General features: G+C 44.9%; 1 protein-coding gene across 1 annotated transcript in view; it reads left to right on the forward strand.

Annotated features, from left to right (window-relative positions):
• LAMC1 (laminin subunit gamma 1) overlaps positions 1-13390 on the forward strand; it is a 92103-nt gene that overhangs the window by 56652 nt on the left and 22061 nt on the right. The window contains exons 2-4 of the mRNA XM_088060145.1: positions 9575-9879; positions 11558-11688; positions 13116-13282. Of these exons, the coding sequence (XP_087916271.1) occupies positions 9575-9879; positions 11558-11688; positions 13116-13282 (603 nt within the window). The remainder of the gene's footprint in view (positions 1-9574; positions 9880-11557; positions 11689-13115; positions 13283-13390) is intronic.

Consider the following 13390-nt stretch of genomic DNA (forward strand, 5'->3'; position numbering starts at 1 on the left):
AAACTGGAGATGAAAAAGGGAGGGTCCTTGCCATTTAGCAGGGGTTCCCAGGGAAAATGTTTTCGTGCTGCTCAGAGTGCAGTTATCATGTGCTGTGCCTTTAGCTGAGCTGGGACTTTTACAAGGAGTTGTGGGAGACCTTGTCAGGAAACGGATCATAATTCAGTTATAGTGGAGAGCAAAAAAAGTATTTTCTGGGACAAGCAGCCTGTGACCTGGCCTTTCATCTAGAGCTGAAAGCTGTGTGTATGAGTGAAAGAACATGCTCAGCCCCCTCATCATTCCCAGGATTTTTTTTGCTTTTGAAGCATTTCTTCCCCATCTTGATGAAGCCTGAACACAGAGGTTTTGCTTCACACCAGAGGAATGCAGTACTAGTGGAAGAAAAATAACCACCCCAGTTCAAAAGAGCAGGGTATTCCTGACAATTCAGCTGATATAGTTTTTAATGAAGTGACCTTCATTGTTGTCTCTGGCTAATTTTTTATCCCCTCTTGACTTAGGAAATGGCTGCTCTTGCCTGATGTTTTCCTGTTCTCACTTTTCATTGAAGGCCCCACCAGGGATTTCAGTGTTAGATTTTGCTTTATCTTGCCATATAAGCTCAAAGAAAACTCAGCTCATTAAGCTGATGACACTTGTACTACTGATAAAACTATGATAGTAGATGTGTTTTTTAGTTGCCCTCCATCCAAGTTGTCGGTGAAGTTCTGGGATAGGCTGCCAAATTGCAGGTCAACACACTGGGGTATTCCTGCAGAAGAAGGAGGAAATATTTGCTTCTTGGCCCCTTGCCTTTTACCTGGAAAAGATGTGATGTGTATCCTGGGTTTGTTTAACATTGTTATAAATGCAATGGCAAAAATAGGGTTAATATAAAAAGCGATTTATTATAAAACAATTTCAATCACAAACAACGAGAGAAAAAAACCACAATAAAATAAATCAGCGCAGCGCTGGGTGGACAGGGAGACGTCTATACCCAGAGGTACAGATTTACCCAAATCCACGAAGGAGGGTAGACTGTCTGGGGTTTTTATAGGGATTTTGTGTCCTGAGGCCAAAACTCCGAGCAGTTACTGTTCAACAGAGTTTAGATGGCTGGTTGAATGAATTTCCTGGAATCGTGGAACTGAATCAATAGACGACTGGGCAGAGTCCTTTCGCATGTGAAAGGTTCTGAGTGCTTCCTGATTGTATCCTCGGTTGGATTCTCAGGGTGAAGTGTCCAGGTCCGGTGCGGAGCCGATGGGTATCTCGGCTGGGCTCCTCTTATTGTTTGGCCTGATTGCATCTTCAGTCGGGGCTTGCAGGGTGGGGTGTCCCGGTGCGGTGTGGAGTCGATGGGCATCTCGGCCTGGCTCCTTTCATTGTTTAGCCTAATTGTCCGTGTCCTGCTCTTTCTTTCAGGCTGATGAACGTCGCCTAGGGTCGTTACTGCCTGAATGGGTAGTTACTGCTGGGTTTGGGGGAAATTCTTAGGCCACACTATATTTTATATAATTTTTACATTGTTACAAATACAGTTATATACTTATTTATTCTTTCACGAATTTTTATCCAAGGTTACATTTATCACAGTCCCCTGCCTAATAATTTATCACATTAAAATTCGTGTTATTTCATTCATTTCTAGTGAAGGAGAACTGTGTAGTTTTAACTATATTTGTCTTCTTCCCAGTCTGTAAGTGAATTCTCACAGTATTCTTGAGAAGGGTTGTTTTTATTTTCGAATTTCTTTAAGGCTTCGACTGCCTTCTGGTTCTCTCTTTTCTCCTCTAACTTCATTAGTTTAGAGAAAAGAGTGGGTTTCCCTTGTGTCTTTTCTGGGTCAATTGGAAGGGTGGCAATTTGCATTCCTTGCACAACAGAATGAATTAATCTGATGAAGCAAGGAATCAAACACGGGAGAAAGATGATTCCGGCAATTGAACAAGATATAAAGAACACTAACTTTTTCCACCAAGCTCCCTGTCCAAATATCTGGTCCCACCAGGAGGCTTGCAGAATTGAGTTCCATTTTTGAACGGGCACATGTGCTACTTTTTTTATTTCGGCAGCTAGTCTTTTTATTGTCTTTCCATAATCATCTATTTCCATGCAACACTCGGATTCATTGTATTTACTGCACACTCCTTCCTCGGCCAACAAATAATCGAGAGCTAGTCTGTTTTGGTACACAAAAGCTCTCATTTGCAAATGTTGCTTCGCTAGGAGTTCTAGGGCCTCTGAGGTGTGGTTGGAAACTACTTCTACTACCGCTTGTAACCTGATAAATCTGTTGAGAAGGTAAATGGGAGTCCTGTAACCCCAACTGCCATCGTTTGCCCAAGTGGCAGGCCCATAATACTTAATGATCCTTTCAGCAGGCCATTCTTCTTCTTTCCATTTCTGACTGCCTCCTGCCATGGGTAGTTCCCATTTTAATTCCCTCTTTTGTCTATTTAATGTTTCAAAGAGGGGAGCTCCCAGCAATTTACTTTCTGTTCTGGGTAGAGTAAAGAAAAAGGGTCTAATTATTCCGAGAGTGCAAGACCCCTTCCATTTCTTAGGTAGCTCACTATATGCTTTCTTGCCACATAACCAGTAAATTCCCTAAGCAAATTTTATTTTCAGATTTTTTTTCCACATCTTTTATTACAGGCACTTCAAAGGGGTCTCCCTTTGCACTGATTACAAAAACCTTTTCTCTGCTAGCCACACATCCGTATGGCAATTTCTGCAGGGTACTTCTCTCTGCCCCAGTATCCACAAGAAAACTTACCTCCTGTCGTTGGGGGCCCACTTTTAATTTTATCAAGGGCTCCTTGGATGTTCTGGTCCCCAAATTAAAGAGCCCCTGACACCCCTAATCTTCCTGAAAAATTTTCTCGTCTTTTATTCTTTGTTTACAATTCCGCTGAACGTGTCCTACCTTTTTACAGTAGTAGCATTCAGGGGGTTCTCTCCGTGGGGACGGGGCTGCCCGGTGAGAACCTCGACTTTTTCCGGGTAGTGTTTTAAACTTACCCTGCATCTGCTCTTGTTTCTGGACCTCTTTCACTGCAGTTACTAAAACCTTAGCTTGCAATTTCTGCTTCTCATCTTCTCTCCTCATGTATACCTTTTGAGCTTCCCTTAGGAGCTCCTGGAGGCTTTTATCTTGCCACCCCTCGATCTTTTCTAATTTCCTCCTAATGTCTTCCCAAGATTTAGCAACGAATTGTGTTTTTAACAGAACCTCCCCCACAGGAGAGCTCGGGTCAGTCCCAGAGTAAATTTGTAAACTTCGCCGTAATCTCTCGATCCATTCAGTGGGTGATTCCTCTTTCCCTTGACACTCTCCAAAAACTTTGCTAATATTCTGACCCCTAGGGACCGCTTCTCTTATACCTTGGACAATTATGCTCCTTAAATCCATCATGTTCTGTCTGCCTTCCTCCGTCCGTGCATTCCAGCTCGGGCTTACGCTAGGCCATTTCTGGTTACCTGGCGTCCCCTGTGGATTGCGTCTGTCCCAGTCTCTGATACCGGCTTGTTTAATCATCTCTCTTTCCTCCTGATTAAACAATGATCTTAGGATTGCCATCAGATCGTCAAAGGTATAAATACTACTCCCTAAAAATTCATCTAACCTCTCAGTCACACCAAAAGGATCATCCAACAACCGCCCCATCTCTTTCTTAAATGCCCTTACATCTCCAGAGTTAAGGGGTACATTCACAAAACCGATCACTCCCGGGGCCGTCGGTACTTCCCTAAGAGGGAACAACCGGTGCCCTTCTTCACTCTCTCCCCATTCATCATCCACCATTCTCGCTCTCAAACGGGTTCTACTTGCGGGAGGGGAGTTGGTGATTGTGGGTTGCCTCCCCGTTAACAATTGTGGGAACTCCGCCGCCACCCGGTTGACGGGAGGGATCCCCTCCGTTATATGGGAGGGTCCCGGTTGTGGCGGCTGGACCGGCAAGGACGGATAGGGTGATCCCCGGCCTTGTGCAGGAGAAACCTCCGAAGAGGCTACTGTGGCTAAGGTGTTTGCAGGCGGGGAAAGGGGAAGGGTTGCCGGCATCGCTGCCGGCACTGAGTCTCCCGCTTGAGACACACGTATCTCAGTGGGTTGGTCTCGGGGGCCCAAGGGTGCTGAAGGCACCACTTGATCTGCAGAGGAAGGTCCAGCCGGTCCATGATATGGGGGTGGTAAGTGGTCGAGGGGTTCCCAGGATTCAGCTCTCAACTCACGTTTTTCTTTTTGTTTCATTGGGAATAGCCCTACTCTGACGTTTACCCAGAGCTTAGCATATTCCTTCTCCTCAGGATTTGAGGGGACCTTGTTTTCCACATAGGAGAATAACTTATTACACGTCCATTTTTCAAATGTGCCTAACACTGGCCAAGTGAGGTGACTTCTCAACTCTTGTCCTCCCCAAACCTCCATACAATAATGTATTAATTTCTCCTTTGATTTCCCCTTCCTCTGGGGACAATCTTCCCAGTGTTTTAGCATCCACCCCAAGGGACTTTCCAGCGGGATGTCTGGTGATTCCTCCCCCGATCGGAGGGATTTTTCCCTGTGCTTTTTCTTTGAAGCTTACTCTTTTTCTGCCCCATACTTCGCAAATATATATAATTTCTTACCTGTCTTCGACTTCTCCGTGAGTCGGTATCAGTTTCTGCGTTGTGTGCTTACTCTAGGAATCAAAATTTTGCCAATACTCACCCTTCAGCGAGCTGAGCTGAGGTCTCTTGTAATCGGTACTTTTGATCCTCTTCCGGACCTCTACCTGGGTCCGTTAACTAAAAGGGTTTACCAGTTCCCGAGCTCGACAGGACGTATCCTTCCCCTTTTAGTTCCTTGCGATCAGTCCCCCAAGACACCCTTTGGCCTCAGGTTTTTACAAGTGTGTGTCGAGAAAAAAAGCTTTCACTCTGGATCGCTTCCTTCGCGGCCGGCCAATTCCCTCGCGGGAGGATGGAAACGCGGCCTTGAAGTCCACACTTGCTTCGTGATCAGATCACGTCTCACACACTCGCCCGATCACCCACTCAACCAGCAGTACTTACAGCTATTTTCCTGCGTGGGTGTCTTCGTGCACAACAGACGTTTTACGAGCAAAACAAGCCGCGGCTTCCCGAAGGCTCCGTGCCTTCCCGAGCTCTCTGCTTCGGATCCGTTTCCTTTTTATTGTGGTTTTATCTCAGCCTAAATTTAGTTCGGACGTCAGAACAAGCTACGGGGGTTCTCAACTCACCAGGCCGCCAAAATCAGCGGGGGTACCCGTCCTGGGCAGCGAGATTCCCCGCAGTTTCTCCGATCCGAGTCACGGCACCAATCTGTTATAAATGCAATGGCAAAAATAGGGTTAATATAAAAAGGGATTTATTATAAAACAATTTCAATCACAAACAACGAGAGAAAAAAACCACAATAAAATAAATCAGCACAGCGCTGGGTGGACAGGGAGACGTGTATACCCAGAGGTACAGATTTACCCAAATCCACGAAGGAGGGTAGACTGTCTGGGGTTTTTATAGGGATTTTGTGTCCTGAGGCCAAAACTCCGAGCAGTTACTGTTCAACAGAGTTTAGATGGCTGGTTGAATGAATTTCCTGGAATCGTGGAACTGAATCAATAGACGACTGGGCAGAGTCCATTCGCATGTGAAAGGTTCTGAGTGCTTCCTGATTGTATCCTCGGTTGGACTCTCAGGGTGAAGTGTCCAGGTCCGGTGCGGAGCCGATGGGTATCTTGGCTGGGCTCCTCTTATTGTTTGGCCTGATTGCATCTTCAGTCGGGGCTTGCAGGGTGGGGTGTCCCGGTGCGGTGTGGAGTCGATGGGCATCTCGGCCTGGCTCCTTTCATTGTTTAGCCTAATTGTCCGTGTCCTGCTCTTTCTTTCAGGCTGATGAACGTCACCTAGGGTCGTTACTGCCTGAATGGGTAGTTACTGCTGGGTTTGGGGAAATTCTTAGGCCACACTATATTTTATATAATTTTTACATTGTTACAAATACAGTTATATACTTATTTATTCTTTCATGAATTTTTATCCAAGGTTACATTTATCACAACATGGACCTGAAAAAGATGTTTGTCTTGTTTTCCTGTGTGTGCATGTTGTTCCTACCTCAAGCATACTTTGCTCTCAAGTAAGGAGCTCTCTTTGAGAAGAGTCCATGTAGTAAGAGAGACAGGAAAGCTGGGAGGATCCGATTTGTACGCAGGATGCCTGCTTCTTACCTTCATTGCGATTCATGAGAAAAACACTCCAAGTACATGGAAACAGGATTCATCTCTTGTACTGAGCAGGAAGAGGAGGGAATGCCTAAGCTAAGTTAGTGCTGAGTGTTGATCCTCTGGAAAAAGCAGTTTGGCATTAATGGTGGTGCTTGCTTCTCACTTGTTTTCTGTGTGTAAGAAAATCTCATTAAATAATCAACCTCTAACCAACAGTGAGCTGGTACCCAGCAAAAGCCATGATTGTGAATGTCTGGCTTCCAGTCTCGTGCTTAGGTCATCCATAACTGCACACATGATATAAATAGGAAAAGGTATTTTGTAGGAAGTATCAGAGGGCTTGTATCTTTATAATGTCCCAGCTGTCCTGCATGTCATGCACAGACAATACTATTTGGTGGGTAGTTTAAACACCAAATTGATCTTTTTCTCTTCTTGGTTGTTGTAATGTGACACTGGCCAAACACCAGGTATCCATTAAAGTTGTTTGCTTACTTTCTTTTGTTACAGTTGAGCAGAGGAGAGGGGGGAAAAAAATTAACAAAAAGAGCTCATGAATTAAGGACTGTAAGAAAACACTTTATGGGAAATACAGGTTCAATTTTAAAGTTATAAAGTAAATTTATTATTAACAGAGTCAGAGGAGGATAATGAGAAATAAAATAAGCCTTTAAAACACCTGTTTTCCCCCAGCCCCTCCCTCTTTCCCACTGACAGCGCAGGAAGACAGGGCATAGGGGTTTTAGTCAGTTCGTCATTCAAGATCTTTTTCTGTTCGCTCAGGGAGAGGAGTCTTTTTTCTCTTATGCTGTGGGATCCCTCCCATGGGCAAAGAGTCTTCCCAAAACTATTGTGGGATGGGTCATTTGTCCACAGGGTTCAGTCTTTTAAGGATAAACTGCTCTAGTTTGGAAGCAAGGGCTTTTTCTCTCTATCTCTGGAAGCAGGGTCCCTCTTTCTCTAGTCAGGTCTCCCACTAGACTACAGCTTTCTCTAACACCTACCTGCTCCACTTTTCCCACAGGCTGCGAGTGGATTTCTGCATCCCCTGTGGACTTCATGCTTTACAACAGGACAGTTTATTTCACTGTAGTCCTCACTATGGCTCCCAGAGGAATCTCCACTCCAACACTTGAAGCACCTCCTCCCTGTCTTTCTTTTCCATTGACCTTGGTGTCACCATGTTGTTTTCCCTCACATGTCCTCATTTCCCCCCCCTTTTCTGACTAGAAGAAAAACTGCTGCTTGTGGGTACCGTTGTCAACAAGTTCCACTGATTCGAAGATTCTTGCAAGATCCCACAGTGCCGCGAAGTTGATCTCGTCTAGGTTCTGTGCTGGGGAAATTGCTTGTCACGCTTCCACTGCTGGCCAGGCAGCCCTGCCGCCACCACATGGGCAGTGGCAGCTGCTGCAGTGCTGGCGCTATTTAATGCCTCTCTTCATGCGGGACACCGGGAAAGGGAAGCCACCGCCCCTGCCCTTCTGCCTGCGGTGCAGCTGGCTAGGGGTGGCCAGGCAGGCAAGGCTCGCTGTGGGCCGTGCTGAGATGGAGGTGGCCGCCGTGTGTTGCCGCGCACCGTGCCGGGGATGGGCCCCAGCAACCACGCTTCACTAGCCCTGGGAAAAAAAACTGCACTTCCTGTTTTGATTTTCTTCTTAAATCTGTCATCACAGAGGTGTTACCAACCTCTCTAATTGGGCAGCAGCATGTCTATCTCCAGAGTTGTCAGAGATTGGCTCTCTGTTGGACAGGGTGGAAACTTCTAGCAGCTTCTCACAGAAGCTACCCCTGTGGGCCCCCCTGCTACCAAAAAACAGGCTGTGCCAAACGAACACGTTGGGGGGCATAATTTTTCAGATGCTGTATATTTTTATTTTTTCAGGTATGATGGTTTCTGGACCCCTTGCTGTGCTTCTCCTACTTTGGTTCCTCCCTCGTGCAAGAGAGGCTTTGGGTGTGATGTGCTTAAGGCAGGTTGGCCCCCAGCCTAATCACTGGGAGGCCTGCAGGGCAGAACCATGGTTCATGACCTAATTCATGGCTGTCAGGTTGTGCAGGTGTCCTTTGAGGACATTCTTTTCTTGGTGCATGGTGCTGTCTCTGCTCATAGGAGGTGAACCCTTCAGTAAATGACAAGCCTCATGTTAAAATTTAGCATGGTACAGTTCATTCATTTTACAAGTTGAGGTTAAATCTGTGTGACTTCTACAGGTTGAAAAAACCTGTTTCTCAATCAGCTGAAACTCCTCCAGTAGCTTTTTTTTATCAAAGAAAGAACCAGTGATGGCTGCAAATTCTGCTTAGAGCACTGTTTTTCTTGAAAGTGGTGGGAGCATGAAAGAGCGTGGCAGGGACTAAACACCCAAGGTTTTATTCAAAACAAACTCAACATTGTTTTAGCAAGCTCTCTACGTGCTCCAGGGTGTCCTGATCATACACAGTCGGCTTGTTGAAGTAGAGCAAGAACAGCTGATACACAGCTGTATGCCTCCTAATGGGTTCTCTCAGGGACATGACTCCCCTGGGGTGTTGGTTTATATGCATGGGGGTAGATGCTCAAGTCACTGGAGAGGACTCATGAGGGAGGATGATGTGCTGCCTGTCACAGACAGGTTAGGAGGAGAACAGAGGGCAAGGAGGTGGATTTTCTATTGTCCTTCTAGGAGATGGAGAACATGGGTAGCTTGTAAATTATTGCACTCTGATCTGAAAAAAGCCTTGGTGACTTTAGTCACATGATATGGAAAACTTAAACCTCATTTTGTTTCTCATTCACAAACTCATTTTGTTTCTTCCAGGGAATGAGTAGAAGAGGGCTGTAGTTGGAAAGTTTAGAGCTGGAGGAAAAACTTTGTGAGCTATAAAAAGAGATTGAGGTATTTTCTATTTAGGAAGGAAGCAGAGGTACAAACCAGGCTCTACAGTGTGACTTGTTCCTGTCTGGTTAATACTGTTTCTCCCATGTATATACTTAGGAGAAATATCATCAAATGTCAGCTTGGGCTTGGTCTTAAATACACACAAGCTGCTCACGTGTCTGATGTAGTCTGTCATCTGTTAGGGATGTATGCAGAAGAGAATTGCAGCTTCTGAAATATGTTTGGTTGCACAGAAGCTTGTAGGTCTCTTTATTTAGCTATTCAGCCTGCTCTCAACTTCTGCTTTCACTTCCTTCACCTTGTCTTTGCTTGGAGATACAGTACTGGACTGGAAGAGGTACTTCTGGTGTTGCTGGACATGCTCATCCTTAGGGATAATGCTGGGAGATGTTTCTCCAGAGAAAGAAATGCAGTGCAGCTCTTTCCCTTCTTTCTCAATTTTGAGTCTTTCTCACATGTGTCTCTTTCCCACAGGAAAAGCGTTTGACATCACGTATGTGCGCCTGAAGTTCCACACCAGCCGGCCTGAGAGTTTTGCCATCTACAAGCGCACACAGGAGGATGGCCCTTGGGTGCCCTACCAGTACTACAGTGGATCCTGTGAGAGCACCTATCACAAAATCAACCGTGGCTTTATCCGCACTGGGGAGGACGAGCAGCAGGCACTCTGCACTGATGAGTTCAGTGACATCTCCCCTCTTACTGGAGGCAATGTGGCCTTCTCAACACTGGAGGGGCGTCCCAGTGCCTACAACTTTGACAACAGCCCAGTGCTGCAGGTATGTGAATAGAACTGTGTTGGTCAGGTGGTCTGAGTTGAGTCTTCCTGTTGAGTCACTGTGGATGGTGGCTTTGTGCTGACTGGGCTGCACTATAGCCCTTACTCATAGTGAAAGGCCCTTGCATAGCTAAGTTGGGATGGACTATCCACAGAGATGGTTTTGAAGGAAGAGTTGAACTCTTGAGTCTATTGATAGTAAGTTTATGGTACAAAAAAGCAAACCCGGTGATTAAGGGTGATTTGTCAGTAGGCATCACAGAAGCCTTCAGAGTATGAATGTAAATCTCTTCCAGCTTAGAAAGCAGCTGTGGACATTCTGCTGTTGTTTCAGATACAAGGACAGAGGAAGGTAAAATCTTGGTCCAGTTAATATTTGAGGCATCTGCATGTATATTTCAAGCAGAAAAAAGTAAGAAATGTAAGATTCTTCTAAATACATAAAGCATTACAGGAATCCCTACCCTGTTCTCTTACATGTGTATTGAAGCAGAGAAGTTTGATTTTATCTTTGGTATTTTTCTCTTGCAAGTGGCTTGGCAGGGGGGTTTGCTAGTTTTTGTGTTCTGCTTGATGACTTCTCCAGTTTATATTGCAGCAAGGAGCTAAAGCTGTTGGGTTTGCCTCACTGGGGAAATGAAAAAATAAGATTAATGGGAAAGGATGAAGAACTTCTAAAGTGGGAAAGAACCAGTTTGGCCACCTCATTGGTGTAGCCAACCCTTGCAGAAAACCATGTCTTATTGCTAAGGTGAACAAGGAGATTTCACGTTAGCAATGTGTATAATTTTCTGATGAACTCACTATGTAAGGAATAGAGATCTGACGGCCAGTTTCCTAAAATATGTGTCAACCCCTGGTGTTGCATTTCAGAACTGAATTAAATGTGTATGTTGTGATTGGTATTTCCATGTGTTCCTGTCAGTGTCTGCAGTTCAGTAAATAAACACTATGTTGCTGGCTGAGCAGTGACACAGGTGCTGCACAGTTGTACATACAGGATGTTTCTTTGTGTTCTTTTTTATGGTGTTTGAAGGAAAACAGCTTTGTAAAGGGTATAATAAAACCAAAGCAGTGCTAGTGTCAGTGGCTGGCAGAAGGTGATATGAAATTTGGCAACAGGCCGTGTGCTGGCTGCTGCTGCACAAGGGCAGGACAGCATGTTACAGATGCTAGGCAAATATTATGAAAAATTCTTGTGTTGTAAGTCACATCTGTCTGTCTTCCTCAGCTTCCCAGCCTCAGTCATTTGTCTGTCTGTATCTTTTAGTCTGTTGCAATATGTCTGCAGACAAATGTACCCTAAAGCTTCTCCCATTGGTGCTGCATAGCTTTGTAGGAAAACTACAGCCAGACACGGTTACCAAGCTGACATAACTGCCTGCCCTGCACTATTTGCTGGAGAGGTTACTCAGTGCTTCCTGGTTGAAAGCCATCAGGATGTGAAGAGGCTTTGGAAAGGGTCTCCAGAGATGAGAAGGGGTCAGGAAAACCCATTTGAACCAAGAGGATGTGGCATCAGGCTTCTGGGGTGGGAGCATGTGAGCTTTGGAGGTGCAGAGGGGAAAACAATGAGGAAAGAACCAGCTGCTGACGAATGACTTTGTTAATAGAACTGCTAATGACTGGTACTCTCTCAGAGAGGGTGTTTCATCTGATGGGATTTCTGTCTGCTCTAGGAATGGGTGACGGCTACAGATATTAGAGTGACCCTCAATCGTCTGAACACATTTGGAGATGAAGTTTTCAATGACCCAAAAGTTCTGAAGTCTTACTACTATGCAATTTCTGATTTTGCTGTGGGTGGTAGGTGAGTAGACAATAAAACTCTGTGCTTACTAAAGTTTTTGGTTAGTTTTACTGGACTGCTTTAAAGATACTGACTGTATTCACATGATACCAATAGGCTCTGGTCTTTACTGACTGTCCTAAATCAAGAATGCTTTAGAATGAATTTTACATAATTTGCAAATATTTTATATAAACTTTTGTGGCTGTAACTTCAGAGTTGGCAGAGATCAATTTTTTTTTCCTTGATTAGATGAAATATTAAGTGATTTGAGAGGGTAAATGGTAAAAAAAGGAACTAAAATGAAAAACAAAATAAGAAATTTTTTTCTGCTCTGTGGTTTCTGTGGTTTTTAATGTGTTATTAAATTCTTCTCTGCCTGTATCTGTACAGTAACTAACTTACTTACTAACAGTAAGTAGAAAATCTCAGTGTCTCTACTTCCCATATATTGAAGAAACTATCTCCTTTGGAGGTCTGAAACACAGATATGTTTGTGATTGTCCATTCCTTTTGCCAAAGTCTATTGTAGAATGTTTAAACCTTAAGTAGTTGATGATAAAATGTTTTAATAAACAGAGATGAGACCACTGCACGGTTTTGGACTGTTTGCATGTGACGGTCCTGAGACTGGGATTTGGCCAAATGGAGATTTGTATTGGCTGCACCACCAGTCTGGAGGTTCCTGGGCTTCTGTATTAGTCACCTTTGTGCTATTTAATTTCCTACTGATACCACAATAGCCCATACTCGGTGAACATAGCGTATTCTGGGCTCTCACAAGAGAGAAGTTGCAGAAAATTTACTGACATAAAGCCAGCTAAATCTTTGCTTCTCCTACTCAGATTATTCTGAAGACTGCAAAGCAGCTTTCTTCCCTTTCTAAATGCCTACCTAGAGCAGGCTGCACCTCTTTGTTTCATAGAATAGTTTGGTTTGGAAGGGACCTTCAGAGATCTTTCAGCCCCCATTGTGGGCAGGGATACATTCCACTATCCCAGGTTGCTCCAAGCCCTGTGCAACCTGGCCTTGGACACTTCTGGGGATGGGGCAGACACAGCTTCTCTTGGCAACCTGTGCCAGTGTCCCACCACCCTCATTGTTGAACATTGATTCCTTATGTCCAATCTAACCCCACCGTCTTTTAAATTAAAATTTGAAAGGTGTTTGAAATTACTGTCCCTTGTCCCATCACTACAGGCCCTGATAAAAAGTTTCTCTCTATCTTGTAAAACCCTTTTTAGGAGGGCCTCCATAAGATATTCATGATGCCCCCTCTTCTCCAGACTGAATGACAGTAGTGTTGGTCTTGATTTTGTTGTAATCATCTACCTTCAAATTTCTCTCATCTCAGATTTTGCTATCTGGGCCCCGTTTTTTGGTATTGCTTTGTGAGTGACCTGGAGCTCTGGAGTTTTAATACCTGTTCCTTACCTCTCCTGAACCAGATGCAAATGCAATGGGCACGCAAGCGAGTGTGTGAAGAATGAGCTTGGGAAGCTGGTCTGCAACTGCAAGCACAACACGTTCGGAGTGGACTGTGAAAAGTGCCTTCCTTTCTTCAATGACCGCCCATGGAGGAGGGCAACCGCAGAGAGCGCCAACGAGTGCCTGTGTATGTGGCTGCACCTGTGGACAGCTTGTCTGGGACAGGGTCCCCTGCCTCTGCTGGCAGCCACAAGCTGGCCCTGCCTTGTTTTAATTTGTCTCAGTTACAATTAGT

The sequence above is a fragment of the Pseudopodoces humilis genome, chromosome 10 (assembly GCF_049639895.1).
Source record: "Pseudopodoces humilis isolate 2021_Gansu_Grassland_sample_001 chromosome 10, ASM4963989v1, whole genome shotgun sequence".
Taxonomy (NCBI): Eukaryota; Metazoa; Chordata; class Aves; order Passeriformes; family Paridae; genus Pseudopodoces; species Pseudopodoces humilis.